Consider the following 14,984-nt stretch of genomic DNA (forward strand, 5'->3'; position numbering starts at 1 on the left):
ATCCGACTGCAGATTGATGATGTCTGATGGACATCGGCATCATTGGCTGCTGAAGACTGCGAGAGTTGCTTTAAGGAATTGGATGACGTGCATGCACTATGGTGAGGGCTGCTTGATGTTGATGAACTCTTTCTGCCCTCTCTGGCCTTTGTGGGGTGTATGGAAAGAAAAGCCACTCATCAGGCTGATGTAGAAAGTAATATTATTGGATATGACGAGCACTGCGGTGCAGGGACAACTCATGTCCAAGGGATGAGCCATTAAATGATATTTATAATTTGGTCCTTTCTGCAGTTCCAAAATATATTGATGAAAATGATTATGGAACAAACATTTTATATGGGTGAATTTTGAAAAGTTCTATCAATTTACCCCTTAATAAGACAAGTGGAGTAATATCATGTTCCACTATATTAATTGATAGAAGTTTTCTTATTTAATTATTCTTATATTTAAATCATTAAAGATACACATTTGAAACCCTATGTTTGTATATAACTTGATTTCTAATGAATTTAGAGTCCATTTTATCTTAGTTATAATATTTTTTAAAATTTTTAATAGACTTATAATATTCTGATAGAGGTACCAAAAATATTATATATACATACATACATACATACATACATACATACATATATATATATATATATATATATATATATATATATATATATATATATATATATATATATATACTTGATTACTTGAATGGTCGAATCTTAGGTCGACTAATTAATTTTTTTATTAAACCTATTGTCTCACGGTTGAATTAGATTTATTTTCGGAGCACTCACATCTATTTTATCAATTTAAACGAAAATTTTGGAGCTGATTCAAATACTTTTATAGTCAACCAGATTCGAATTCAGAAAATTAATGTCTATTTCTTTACCTACCGTTGACCCTCTGTTTGACCAGTGATTCGGGCAGGTGGACTCTGACATCCTTATCGAGAACTGACAAGGTGGATCTGATCTGATCCACCCACGATTACGTGGTCCCAGTGATCACACCAAGACCACTTATCCACAACATATAATACTAATCTCACGAGTTCAATTGCATAGATTCTGGTCCAAGCAAGATTGCTGTCCTTGATGGTCATGCCCCATCACATAGAGGTTCACATGTTCCCCATCCATGGTTGTCATAGCTTACATGTGTCTCAGAGCCACGTAAGCTGAGGACGACCCACCCGTATCATCTCTCCTAGAGCCTTCATTCACCACCTTGCTCGGCTACCCGAGGGTGGTGAGATAGAAAGGGGGAGCTTCTGCAGCATCTACGAGCGGTGAGGTAGGTGGAGGAGAAAGAAGAGAGGCTGATGCCGGTGGAGTAGCCGTGCACTCTTCTCCAACGACGCCGCCGGCGTAAACAAGACATGGTGGCCTTCGAGGAGAGATCGGTCCCCCCCTCCGGAGTAAATGAGGAAGGAGACCAGCGTGCGAAGGAGATGAGCCGGACAGAAGATAAGGGTGTCAAAACAAAATCCCCACATCCTACGTGTCGTTTTTAGAAACGCCCTAAAAGGTGGGGCCCGCAAAAGACGTCGCAACCAGACGAAGACGAAGCCGACGAATCGAAGTAAGGTTAACAAAAGCCGTCCCGTCGTGACCGCCCTCGCCTCTTCTCTCCTCTTCCTCCGCCTCTCCGTCGATTCGGCGACCGTCTTCGACGACGAGGCGGGCAGCGACGTTCGAGCACGATTTGGTGAGCTCCAGAAGCTCGTTGTCCGTGCGATGACAATGACATTCTGGGAGTTCGACCTCTGGATCGAGGGGCTGCAGGGTGGTGCATCGCCTCCAACAAAATGGGTCGATGTCGAAGGTTGTTTGTATGCCTTCCATTACCTCGAGTCCTCGCGATGCTCATGTATATGTTGGACCGATGGGTCGAGTGCTACGAACAGAGCACACATAGAGACCAGAGCTGCGTTCGTGACCTCCTGCGATGGACGACGACGATGAGGATGACCTCCTCGGTGACGCGATGCACAACATTCTGGAGGTGTTGCAGCGGAACGTGGAGGCGCAACGCTCAAGGTATAAGAAGAAGGGAAGGGGAGGCGAGGGGCGATTGCGACCGCCACAATAGAGAGGAAGATGTCACAGGAACAGAGGAAGAGGAGAGGAGGGGATGTGAGGGCGAAGGAAGATGGGAAATGTGAGAGGCGTTCTGTGAGAATAAATGAAAAGGGGGTGGAAAAAGTTCAAAAGTAAGGGGCCTTTTTGAGAAATTATCATTATATAAAATAAATAAATAAAATTTTTTGCCATCATAAAATTTATAAAAAATTAATATAATACCAAAAATACTCTTTAATTTTGTTATCACATAAATGTTCCATCGAATATTAAGATACTCAAAGTGTCTGACTTGAGATACTCTTTATAAATTTATAAATGTATTAAATTTGTAAAACATGTTTCAAAAAGAAAGAAAATCCTTAACATTCACTACTAACTATGAATATTAATCGTTTCTTATAATTTATAAAATTTTAATATATAAAACATGAATAAAAACTTAAAACTCTTACTACCATAATAAAGTGTGTGTATATATATATATATATGGGTATAAGTGGCCCCCTTAAAACAGACGAGAAAAGGTTATACATGCTCATGTTTCCTCAAACAATGGATCAGTGCCCAGTCTTTCTCACCTCTTCTTTCCCACTCGTCTTTTATGAGGACAAACAAAGAGACAAAAGACATTTACATGCTCATGTTTGTGTGTGGATCATTTTGAATGTTGAGCATCTCCCACAATAATTAGGGCGACGGGTGGGGCTGCTCTCCTCGTGGGATGCCGTCGACCACATTTAGCTTCTCTCCAATCTTATCAAGCCGTGGTGGAAGCATGCACAGAGGCGTAACATTGGGTTTGATCCTGTCTTGCTGTCAGCAACTGTTCTAAGTTGTCGTTCCTTGGGAACATCTTTTGTTATGGATGAGATGTCAGAATCTGTGCTGCTGCTTCTGCTGGCTTCTGATCTGCTTCGTCTTCTTTTGGATGCACGACCGTGCGTACGAAGGCTGTGGCCCTCACGGCACTGTACGCAGGATCCACTTCATATCATTGGTGGTGCAAGTCGTAGCTGATGGGGAATGGAGAATGAAAGAAGGGCTGTTCGTGTGACTGCACGCTGAGGCTGTGTACCGAGCACTAAGCAGGAGTTTTGACTGCTTATAAGAGACGAGTTCTGCTTGAACTTGATGATGCATATGATCGTGGACCGCTGGCGGCAGGTATGGCTTCGATCAAATCTAATGTTGACATAGGTTTGATGACCTTGGTTCTGAGAGAAGACTTGGGTTTGAGAGAAGCTATAGCCATTGCCGGCGAAGTGAGCTCCTCCTGCATTGCTGAGCTTGTGGAACCTACAGACCGCAGTGGCTCAACCAGCCTTTCTCAGTCTGCGTGCTGCTCATCTGCAACTGACCACCCATTGGAGCTTCTGTTCCTCCCATTATTTGCTGCAGCGTGCTTCTGACGACCGTGTTGGACTTGCAGAGAGACGCTCAACCTGCTGCTGTTGGAGTTGTGATGGGTGAAGCATCTGGGAACAGTAAAAGTGGACCAGCCACTAAAGCAAAAGGCATTGCCTGGGGAAGGAGGAAGAGAGGAAGCCATTGTTCTTTGGTACATTCGGTCATGGAACATCCTTCGAAGCTGTCGAGCTAGAATTAATTGATTCTCTTGTTCAGTAGCTAATTAATTTACTGACTTCTTCTTCTGCTGTGGGCTTTCTCGAGATCATTCCTTCCTTTGGGGTTCCATAAACTCTGTGATACAGATATTATCTCCATCATGAAGAAACCTAAGCTTTCGGAAAGCCAAATTATTGTATAAATATCTCAGGATTTGATTGATATAATTTGATTGACCGACGAATGACTCCTTCCCCCACAAAATCATCTCAAGATTTAGAACCTTGTGGCTAGTGGATTGTGGTCCAGAGAAGATAAAAGAATAATTCTTTGGGTAGCCTTTAGAAGAATGATGTCTTCTCTCTCACCATGGAATCCAATGTAGTAGAGAGGCCAATTAATCATCAGATGCTATGGCCATTGTCGGCTACTGTAGTGCATGAGTGTGGAGGGCCCCAAACGTCCGTGACAGTCGGGTTGCTTATATATATATATATGATTTTAAGTCCTTAACCTTAAGTGGGTATAGCATTTATTAATAATTTAGATGTAGCAATAATAAGAGCATTTTCTCTTAAAAAATATTTTTTAGAATTTTTTAGGGATAATACTCTTATTTTTAATTTTATTTTATGTATTAATTTTTTCTAGAACCCAAAATATACTTTGTTGTGGCTTGTCAATTTCGTTTCGTCATGATCGTTTTTGTGCCACTACTTTTGTTCAATCATAATCATTTTATTTTCTTTCAAGGTTTCATCGTAATCATCTCCTTCAATTCCGTAAGGTTTTATCAATAGGTCTATGATGAGGAATGATATTTAATTTTATGAATTGTAAGTGGGTATAGTACATCAATCAATACTTATGATGTAATAATAATAAAATAATATTTTTAAAATATAGATGCCCCGGAAAAGATAATAAAATTGTAATTTTTATACGATAAAATAATTGAGTACAGGGAGATTAATACTCCCCGGGAATTGGCCCATTGGGTGAGCGGGCGGTGGGAGTGGGGATGACAATGTAGCGGCCGCGTGAAGTGGGTGAGGAAGGGATAAGAGAGAGACTCGAGGCGGTAGCCACCACCACAACCGAGTTGGACTCTTAATCCCCCCAAACCTGTCTTGGTTGATACTTATAGATGGAAAATATCTATCACCAGTGATTCCTGGCCTTTTTTTTATTTATTAACCAGACCAATTTGTTTTTTCACATAATATATAATAACATTTTATTTTCAAATTTATCTAAATTACATTTGAATCAATAATCCCATTGACCCACTGATGCGAGATTTTGACATCATCGATTTTGGTCCACTTAATTCCGCTATGAAATCGACGATCAAGTATAGTGTATACATATACTAAAATTGAAATGACGTACATACGAAAAAACTCATATTTGAAAATTTTCAGCGTCCATCATTCCTCTAAACATGTAATAATATTCGAATGAACATGAAAAACCAAGATAAGGATCGTAATGCAGTCTAACCTAACTCAGGCTATCATACGCACGGTCGAAGCATCAATAGCACCAATTTCCAGGTGACATATATCATGATTCATTACATCTAGATAGGTCTTTAAAGATCATTCACAAACTCACAAAAACTATGGAGCCATTCTAATCAAGTTTCCATATGACTTCCCGTGGAATTATTTAAGATTAAGAACAACAGGCACTCTACACAAACCCAAGATGAAATTACTCACAAAGTTGTTGGCAGATGCATGAGGTAGTCATCCTCACAGTATATTACAACCACCCCTTTCTTCAGATGATGGTGTTGCAGATTGTTGGCTTCTGTTTGGATCTGATGAATTGTAGGTGAACTTAGAGGTATCAAGACCATACTGTCGAGGCAAAAAAACACCAAGAAATAGATTAAATTACAATAGGAAGAACCAGCAACTTCAGTTGCTCCTATACAGCATAGAATATACCTTTTCTCTCATTCGTTGACTCCAAGCATCATGTCTGCTTGGACGCTGATCAAGAGTGCCAGATACAGGCATGCCAGTTGCTGGAGCTCCTTGCTGGTTGATCAATGGTTGCCGGATGCCAGAACTCTGCGCAATATATTCATCATCGCTGTCATACTCGACGGGTCTATTTGCTGCTCTCACTATAAGAGCCAATAGGAACACCAAAGCCTGCACATCAGCAGTTGTGTAGTTTTCTTAAGCGCCTGTTGGAGAAGTTCAAAGTGGAAGCTTCCCTAACGTTATGGAAGAGAAATAGCATTGTAGGATATCTATTGAGGTTGCAGATGACTATATAATGTGATAATCATTTACTACCGAAATACATGGATGAGCTTAAGCAAAGTATTTTCTTCAACATAAAAGAAAAAAGAGGGATGATATAAAAACAAGAACACTTGTCTAATAAACTTCTGTTCTTCATCTTTTTGTGCTTCAGCAATAGAGAACATTTATAAAATAATGAAAAATTAATTTCCACTCCGCACCTCCAAAATAACAGCTCCAAGGGCAACCCACTTTGCTATCTTCCAATTCTCCTCCAAGAAATCATATATCACGTCAAAATTACCAGTTTTATCAACAGGAATAATCTGCAGAGCAGCAAAGTCAAAACTAAGAAAGAAACCTTAATAAAAGTTGAATATAGAAAAACAAAACTCACATGTTTCCAGCTATGATCAAAGAATATAAAAGCTGCAGCTCCCAACTCAACGAGAATCAACAAGATCACCAAGAAAGAATACTATTTTGGTTAAGGAAACTAGAATTATCTTATCAAAAACAGAATAGGAAGTTATGGAGATCATAAAGTATAACAGTAGATAAAGCTGTTGAACAAATTCTGCTCAATTCAGATCTATATTAGATAAATAGAACAATCCAGTTTATCAAGCTCTGAACAAAATATATCAAAGCTGAAGTTCCCAACTTAACTAGAATCAACAAGATCACTAAGAAAGAAATACTATTTCGGATGAAGAATATAGTGAATATCATGACAGAAACAGAAAAGAAATAAATGGGGATCATGAAGTATAAAAGTAGAACAAGCTATGATCAAATTCAGCTTGGTTTTGATTTGGATCAACCTAGAAGAAGTGACTTGAGCAAAATCCAATTTATCTCATGTTTGTCACTACCAAGCACCTCAGCAGCCCCTTAAGAGCTTCTATATATGGTTTCTCAGTTTTCATATGACAAAATTCTTAAGAGGCTTGTGCATCATTCAGCATGGTATCCACGGTTTTCCGACAGTATGAGGCAAACACCAGCCAAATGGATAACCAAACTTAATTAAATCACCAGGCTTCTTACATATATTAACTGAAAAACCTAAAAAGGATATCTGATCTTCTAGTGTTCTAGAGTAACTACAAAAGTGATCATCGTGATGCAGAAAGAAATAAAAAGTTCTCAAAAACAAAACAACTTAAATTACATGGCTTTACATAAAGCATCATGAACACTAAGCTGTAACATAAGCAAAATAGCAAAATACTAGGCAATTTAAAGTGCTTATGCTAGAACAATGGAATTTTGCTGCTTCGAGCTGAAGTACTGTACCTGCATTAGCTGTGACATTAACTTAAAACTTGAAATTCGTACCCCATCACTCAGGCAGTCCTGCGCATAGGCAACTGAACAGACCATTTGAATGTAAGTTATTACGTTATAGTTTGCAGTGTAATCTAAAAAAGGTCGAAGTTAAAGCTGATTCAAATAAAAGGCACAATCTCAAGAAGGCAAAGAACACACAATGTCACAAAAAATGCAAGTAAATTATTTTAGTGACTACAATGTGACATTGATTGACTAGTTCATATTTCAAGAAAGTAGGATACACAAGATAAGCAGCACCCGTTCCTCGAAACTGCTCCAATAAAGCCAAAGCATGATATGATGAAGAGAACAACTCCAATACCGATAATCAAATAAATGAACCTGCAAGAAAAATCACATTTTCAAACCAAAAGAAAACAAAATCCATAGAGCATAACAGGATCATCTGTTGTGTAAGGTGTAAACCATAGTGGTGGGGACTCAAGAGTCTAATGCAGTTGACCCCCACAATTAAACTATATGAATCCCATTAATTGATACATTATATGCTCACAAATCAACCATGCAATCTTGGAACACCAACAATTCTCATGACATCCAACTGCAACAGACTAAACACTTGCTAGCCATTTGAATCATTGGTTACTTGGTGATAACCACCTCTACTTCAAAATCAGCAGCATAAATTCAAACAACTATGAGACTTCATGCACTTTGGGGGTTACCACTGGTTACCAAGGTTGAATCATTTGTTCTGGTTCCAGTCATGAGCATAATCTATGCATCATCATAACTTGTGTATGCTTAAAAAACTTTCCCCATCACTTAGATATAGAACAATGTAAAAAAAAAGATGAAGAAGAACAAAATATGCAGGTCAAAAAAGAAAGTAATTTGATATTTTATTTCAATGAGGCAATATTATTTGCAACATAACCACACTCGGACAGTCAATATTAGTTTGTGGACCAATTAATATTTTGATCTTTCAAATGAAATGATAAAAGATTGATTACCTTGACACCGAAGAAGATTGAAACAATGCCTTATTTTTTCCTAATCGCGTGATTTGCAAGGTTCAACAAGCCATCAATTATTTAAATTTTATACAGATTAAATTGTACAAGTGGATCTTTTTATTTCCTTACATAACACACTGCGGAGACACATTTGATTGTGAATTCCAACATGGCATTCCTTCAAAAAAAAAAAAAGCACTCACTGACCCCAAAGAGAAATGATAGGAACAGCTAGTTCGTGAACAGCCAACTGCTGACTGAGCCTGATTTTAATTGTTTTGTTCAGAAAAGGAAATATTCTTTTGCTCTTTTTTTTCTGATATTTGTATTATACGAACACATCAAGACGAGTAGGTACATAAAGGATCAAATAGAATGATGCCGGAGATGTTTCAGTCATTTGCATCAAGATCAAACCTTCTTCAAGCATGTGACCACCTTCTTCAATTGTAGAACAGATATTTGTTGTAGGTCCTTAGTTCCTTCTTGAGATACAGGAACCACGCAGGGGTCATCACCTCCCACTAGGAATAGGAAGTTTAGAAATGACATTGGCACTAACTTCGTCGTGTGTATGAACTCCATTCCGAGGATCACTTGTAAATCATCTAGCAGCACAACCATCATATTTGTGCTTTCGCTCTACGTTGCGATCTTGATGGGACCGACCCCCTTTGCCAATCCGAATATTTGGTTAGCCTTCGAGTTCGGCACCTTCATCCCCTTTGCCCTTGTCTAATCTGGTGGATGGATTAATGTTGTTAATGCATTGACTGCTAGCCTTTGTAGGCACTCCCTCACTGTGTGCGGGTCTCCGCACAAGAAGCATCCACTAGGTTTTAGGGTCTTGTCTTTTGAACTCACATCCTTATGGGAACTCTCTTTTTTTCGACTCGCTTGTGGACTCATTCCCTCAGGAATACTTAAATGGGTGATTTCTCGAAGATTGTTTCTCTTTCCCCGAGTCCTCCAAGGAAACAAAGTCGGTGAGTCTTTCCATAGTTGCGATTACCCCGACCATATTGGTGATAATCCTTTGATGTGGTTCCTGCTATATCCACAACTTCAAGCCATCAAGGAAGCTGAATAACTTGTCCTTCTGGACAAGTCTTGTACGTCCAGCATCAATGCTGAAAACTGCTTCACGTAGTCCCGAATAAAAGTACTTTTGGTGAAGTTGTCTCAGCTTTCTTCTTGCGACGAACTCTATATTCTCGAGTTGGAACTAACTTCTCAACTCGCGCTTCAAGTCCTCCTATCTGTCCACTCAACATCGACCTTGTTGGATCTCTTCCCAATATGTTCGCCACCAATGTTTTCATCCCCATTCAAATATATCGTTGCTATGGAAACATTGATTTCTTCATAATCAAACCTCGTAGCTCGGAAGTATTATTCTATGCCGAACAAAAAATTCTCGAGCTCCTTTGCATCCATGGCACCCCTGTATCAGTGTGGCTCGGGCGACCTCAAGTTTTGTGGCAGAGCAACACGAGTGTTGTTCCCTCCCCTAATAAGAGCCATTGTGAGCAATTTAATCCTGGATGTGAGTTCCATCACGACTTTATGTAGATGTTATATAGAGTCTTTGGAGTCTTCAGTTAATTGATCTACTCGAGACTCGGCCTTATTGATCCGAGATTTCGCCTCCTCTTGCGAGTTCTTAACCCCAAGAAACCTTCGTTGGCCTTAGTAGAGTTCCTCTAGACTCGCTTCAAGAACGTCAAGACGAGTTTTTGCAACTGTAAGCCTCTCCTTATTGCTTCTTTTCTCGATTGGCGCTCTGAATTGTGCTTCCTCCGCTCGTAGAGAATAACTAACTTCTCGCTCATCATTTTCACTGTAGCACTCCTCTTGAGCGACTCTAATAGCTTGAGAGCGAGTTTACACTCGTAGCCCACTTATGGCTGCTTGGGGCAATGGTTTGGCTTGCCTTGTATTACTCGATTCGCTACGGTGTTTCACCATGTCGAGATTGTGAGCTTTCGTTGTTTGCTCGAATTGCTTGCCAACTCTGATACTACAATGTCACAAACTTAGCTGGAATTGCCTAAGTCGTGAGGCACCATTACGTTATTCGTCCGCAAAGGGTTAACCTAGTTACAACCTCACTCAAGTCCTAAAGGATCTCTAAAAAAGCAAATTGATTAGTTCGAAAACGAGTAATGAACAAGTCTTGACATCTCGCAAAGAGGACAGTTTTACAAACAATTCAACAACCACTTGGTGTGCAAAAGAGGAAGGAATAAACAAGTACTTTAGAAGGCAAACGAACAATCGCAAGTCCGCAAACAACTACTCGCCGAGTGTCGAGCCTATCGACAAGTTCCCATAGACTTAACGTAAGAACTTATAAATCCAATTAATACCCAACACTACCCTAAACCCTCATCCAACCCTGTGCCACTTGGGGGGTTATGGGGTGCTGAGATGGTTGACTTTTTGCTCCACATCATAGCCTATAAAAAACATGTCATGACACGCGAAAATTGAGCCATTCTCGAATAGTTTTGCCCATTCCAATGAGCGATCACTCTATAGCCCTGCAAATTGTTGTTGCCCACAATTTTCAAGCAAAAACACAAAAACAATGCAAAATATACTGCTAAACATATGTATACGCAAACAAAAGCAATGAACGATCCATTGACGAAGGTGTTACGGGTGTGCGACGACCGTCCATGACAACAAGGGGAGGATGTTAAGCCATCATAATGTAAAGAATCAAATCCAAGTAGATAAAACATAACTAACAAAACGACATGCCAACGGGAAGAAGGGGCAACGATGACACCTCGCAAATCCGAAGTAGATAGCACTAGGTGAATCACCACGAGGCTCGTTCTTCTCCAATAAATTGCCATCCCAAGCCACACATCGAGTCTCAAAGAGCCTGATAACACGACCAGTGCGGCCCAAGTTGCTCCTTTGGACGACAACGCAACCGACATGGCCCAAATCACTCCTTCCAACAATAGCACAACCAACACAATGCAAAATGTTCCTTTGACGACAACAAGAGTACAAGGCCCACATGACCCAAAGCGCTCCTTTTGATAATAACATGGCCAACACAACCTGAAGCGGTCCTTTCGCGAACAACGTGGCTGACACGATCCAAAGTGCCTCTCTTGACAATAATGCTACTCAATTGGCATAATTCATCTCCTGTGCTAACAAGACATATAAGCGCTTTCCTTCCGATGTCGACAATCAAATAGAAACCTCATTGCATCTCAACTCCACTACACTCGTCAAGGCACGATGGGGGACAAATGATAGAGAAACAATGATGTGACCAACACTTGACACCCTAATGCCATGTGGTCGACACCCTAGCGCTACACAGCCGACACCTCCGCATCATGTCCCCGGTGATTCAACATCGTGTGACTGACATGGAACCATCCCCTAGACGTTACCAACCACGTCACGACCATTGCAATGTTCCCCAAATTCAACGTGACACGTTTCCACTGGAACCAAAAGAAGCACGTAACTGACTCTGACATTAATGTGCATCTTCAAGCATAATGGTCTCGAAGTCACACTATAAAACCTCACAAGCTCATCCAACTCTAGAAGACTCAATACTTGGCCGACACCTTATTCCCTAAACTAACTTAATTATCGGAGGGGCATTGTCAAGCACGCCTCGAAGTAGTTCTTATAGGGTTTGAAGCCTTTGGGAGTCAAAATAATATTCAGCATTCTTTGACACGAGAGAAACGTGGAATAGGATCTTGGTTGGCTCCGAACCAGCATCCCAATCGGACACCTAGATTTTGTCTTAATAGTATGAAAGAGAAGTAATTTAAGAATAGAAAATGCCTAAAAATAAGGTGAATATGGCATTGAGGCTTCACCAATAAAAGTCAATGCAAGACCAAACAAGCACGAGTTAAATGATCATTTTAAACAATAATAAACTCAAAAGAGAAACAAACCAAAAGAGAACATGCCCTTCTTGGATTACTTGTTGGTGCTTTATAACCTAGCTCTAACAATTTATACAAAAAGAACCACATTCTAAAATGGGAATGTAGCTACTGTCATGCATGCAGACAGATTCAACATCGACGTTCAATGATTGAAAGGCATTTTCCAGAGTACAGTTAAGCAAGCTTAAACTTTCGATAAGGATTTCAAGCAATTCATAATAGTGTTATGATCATTTTCCATAATGATATATTTTCCTTTGAAAAAAAGGCAGAGTTGCAACTCAATGCGCCATCCAAGGCAAAAAGGAAAGAAACGGAAACAGAGTAACTTCAGCATGATGAATACCCTCGCCAAGAAATAAGAAAGCAGAGGATTCACGCACCAAGCCTTCGGTAGCTTATCAAGAAAACTTGACGACAGAGAAACTGCCACAAGCATGGGCCGACCAAACGTCAAGAACTCGGGGTTATCGCCCGTGGGCGATATCGGTTCATCGTCATCATCGCTAGAAGAAACTCTATTCCACTCCACCAGCAAGTAGACTCCGTATCCCACCATAGCCAATCCGGTGAGCGTCAACAGGAAGTTGAGAAGCTTCAGCAAGCACTCCCAGAGTCCCCGGCACGCCATGATCTCTCTCCCCTTCTCAACTCTCAGATCAATGCCCCCCTTCCTCGGTCACCACCCGCCGGTCCGGAACCCCGAACTCATCAACCAAAACCCTATTTTCAGAGTAAAAAAAATCAAGCGAAAATGGCACTGAAAGATAATCGAAACAACGGAAAAATCTCATCGCAAAAAGGAAAAGATAAGAACAGGTAGAATTATTGATCCAAACCTTGGCGGTGATATTGATCGATCGGGGACGCAAAAGCGCTCACGGAGGCCGAAAGGGAAAGGAATGCTCCTATTTCGGTTTGCCGGCATCGACCACGTATGTGGGGAGATCAACATGAAGTTCACCACGTGTCCTACGGAGAAGAGACCTCTCGCGTCATGGACGGTGAGCAAGGTGGGGAACACGGCAAGAGGCAGTGGAAGCCACCTCATTCCGGATGACGCTGTACCGGTCGTCGCATTCTGTCTCCCTGAGTGCCCGACCCCACGAGAAAACTCTAATCATAAACTACGGATGAGTAATTTAATGATATACTTATAACTATTTTGATGCATCATAGAATAAGATTTATTGAATGTGGTAAGAGATCATATGATCGGTCGATCATTGGTGTGATCCGTAGGTTCGTAATGAATTATCCATTTTAAGAAATGAGCCTACTTATATGATTTTATCTTTTCAAAGTATGTGAGCTTGAAAAGGAAAAAGAGTGCTCCTATTTTACTTTGCCGACATCGATAGAATAATATTTACATGAGGTTAACATGAGGTTCACCACATGTCCTATGGAGAAGAGACCACCCGCGTTATGGATGGTGAGCAAGATGGGGAACACGACAAGAGGCAGTGGAAGCCGAGGAGATCAACATGAGGTTCACCATGTGTCCTACGGAGAAGAGACCTCTCATGTCATGGATGATGAGCAAGGTGGGGAACATGACAAAAGACCGTGGAAGCCATCTCATTCTGGATCAACATGAGGTTCACCACATGTCCTACGGAGAAGAGACCTCTCACGTCGTGAACGATCAATAAGGTGGGGAACATGATAAGAGGCGGTGGAAGCCACCTCATTCCGAATGACACTGTACATATCGTCGCATTCTATCTTCCTGAGTGCCCGACCCCACGAGAAAACTCTAATCTTAAACTACATGTGAGTAATTTAATGATATATTTGATAACTATTTTGATGCATCATAGAATAATATTTATTGGATGTGATAAGAGATCATTTGATTAGTCGACCATTAATATAACCTGTAGGTTCGTAATGAATTATTTACTTTGAGCGATGGGCATACACACATGATTTTGTCCTTTCGAAGCATGTGAGCTTGAAAAAGTATCTATGAGGGTAAGGAAGACCCGATAGACTTATGAGTGCTCCCTCAGGGGACTAAACCAATGTGTGACTAAATAACCTTATCAGTGCTCCCTCCCGTAGAGGAGCCAAGGGCTTATAGCTAAGGTGCACGGCTCAGGAGCGAGTTTACTCAGCCGAGGTGCGGACCTCGGGCCTTCCTTCTAGTGCAAAAAATGTTGATGAATCTTTACATCATGGCCAAGAAGTCAACACAGCTCGGTCTGATCACGGATGTGCAAGGTTGCCCAGGTGGAGAGTCGAGAGGAAGAAACGAATGTCGGGTCGGATTTAGTTGCAAGCTTCATTGCTCTTCTCTCTATCACTAGCCCCTGCACTCAAGACGAGATCAGGAACGAGATTTTCAGACTCAATTCCTCCGAAGCTCGAGTTAGAATGGAGTGAAATGAGAGAGAGTTCAGTTCCCTCCTCCCTCCCACTCCCCCTTTAATGGCGTGTACTCTATAGACGTGAGCCGCTCTAGGGTGTGTGACACTGACCTGTACGATGCTGAACAATACAGATGTCACGTGGCCATCTCGTCTAGATCTGAGGTGTCGCTCTACGTCAATTCGATGGTCCTTTGTCTGCTGTCACGTAGGTGATACCAAAACGTGTCATATCATGATGATTTCTTATAAAGATCCCCACATGTTTACGAGTTTTTTAAGATAAGCCCTATTTTCTATTTTACCCACATAGAATCTCTCTCAAAATACAAACGACCCTCGTTATAATATATACATAACTAATATATCATCGGCATCTAATTGACTTGTATATCTTTACGTGGTACGACGAAAAATTTACACAGTATTATATGATTTT

General features: G+C 40.8%; 1 protein-coding gene and 1 long non-coding RNA gene across 2 annotated transcripts; one reads left to right on the forward strand and one right to left on the reverse strand.

The window, feature by feature from the left end:
- Positions 1-2,663: 2,663 nt before the first annotated feature.
- LOC135672574 (uncharacterized) lies at positions 2,664-3,773 on the forward strand. Its single transcript, XR_010513016.1, has 2 exons — positions 2,664-3,254; positions 3,333-3,773. It is a non-coding gene; the product is annotated as an uncharacterized LOC135672574 (long non-coding RNA).
- Positions 3,774-5,196: 1,423 nt separating this feature from the next.
- Positions 5,197-13,149, reverse strand: LOC103983131 (tobamovirus multiplication protein 2A). Its single transcript, XM_009400303.3, has 7 exons — positions 13,013-13,149; positions 12,557-12,896; positions 7,495-7,594; positions 6,315-6,395; positions 6,139-6,243; positions 5,612-5,821; positions 5,197-5,521 (listed from the first exon to the last, which is right to left on the reverse strand). The coding sequence occupies exons 2-7, from the start codon at positions 12,802-12,804 to the stop codon at positions 5,414-5,416; spliced, it is 852 nt and encodes a 283-aa protein (XP_009398578.2). The 5' UTR covers positions 12,805-12,896; positions 13,013-13,149; the 3' UTR covers positions 5,197-5,413.
- Between the last annotated feature and the right edge of the window lie 1,835 nt (positions 13,150-14,984).

The sequence above is a fragment of the Musa acuminata genome, chromosome BXJ1-4 (assembly GCF_036884655.1).
Source record: "Musa acuminata AAA Group cultivar baxijiao chromosome BXJ1-4, Cavendish_Baxijiao_AAA, whole genome shotgun sequence".
Classification (NCBI taxonomy): domain Eukaryota; kingdom Viridiplantae; phylum Streptophyta; class Magnoliopsida; order Zingiberales; family Musaceae; genus Musa; species Musa acuminata.

What these genes read in the sequence shown, in the direction of transcription:
- LOC103983131 (XM_009400303.3), bottom strand. Translation starts at nt 12,804, where the DNA reads ATGGCGTGCCGGGGACTCTGGGAGTGCTTGCTGAAGCTTCTCAACTTC. An exon ending in GATAAGCTACCGAAGGCTTG is followed by an intron (nt 7,595 to 12,556) that starts GTGCGTGAATCC and finishes TTTTTCTTGCAG; the next exon opens with GTTCATTTATTTGATTATCG. An exon ending in ACGGGTGCTGCTTATCTTGT is followed by an intron (nt 6,396 to 7,494) that starts GTATCCTACTTT and finishes TAACCAAAATAG; the next exon opens with TATTCTTTCTTGGTGATCTT.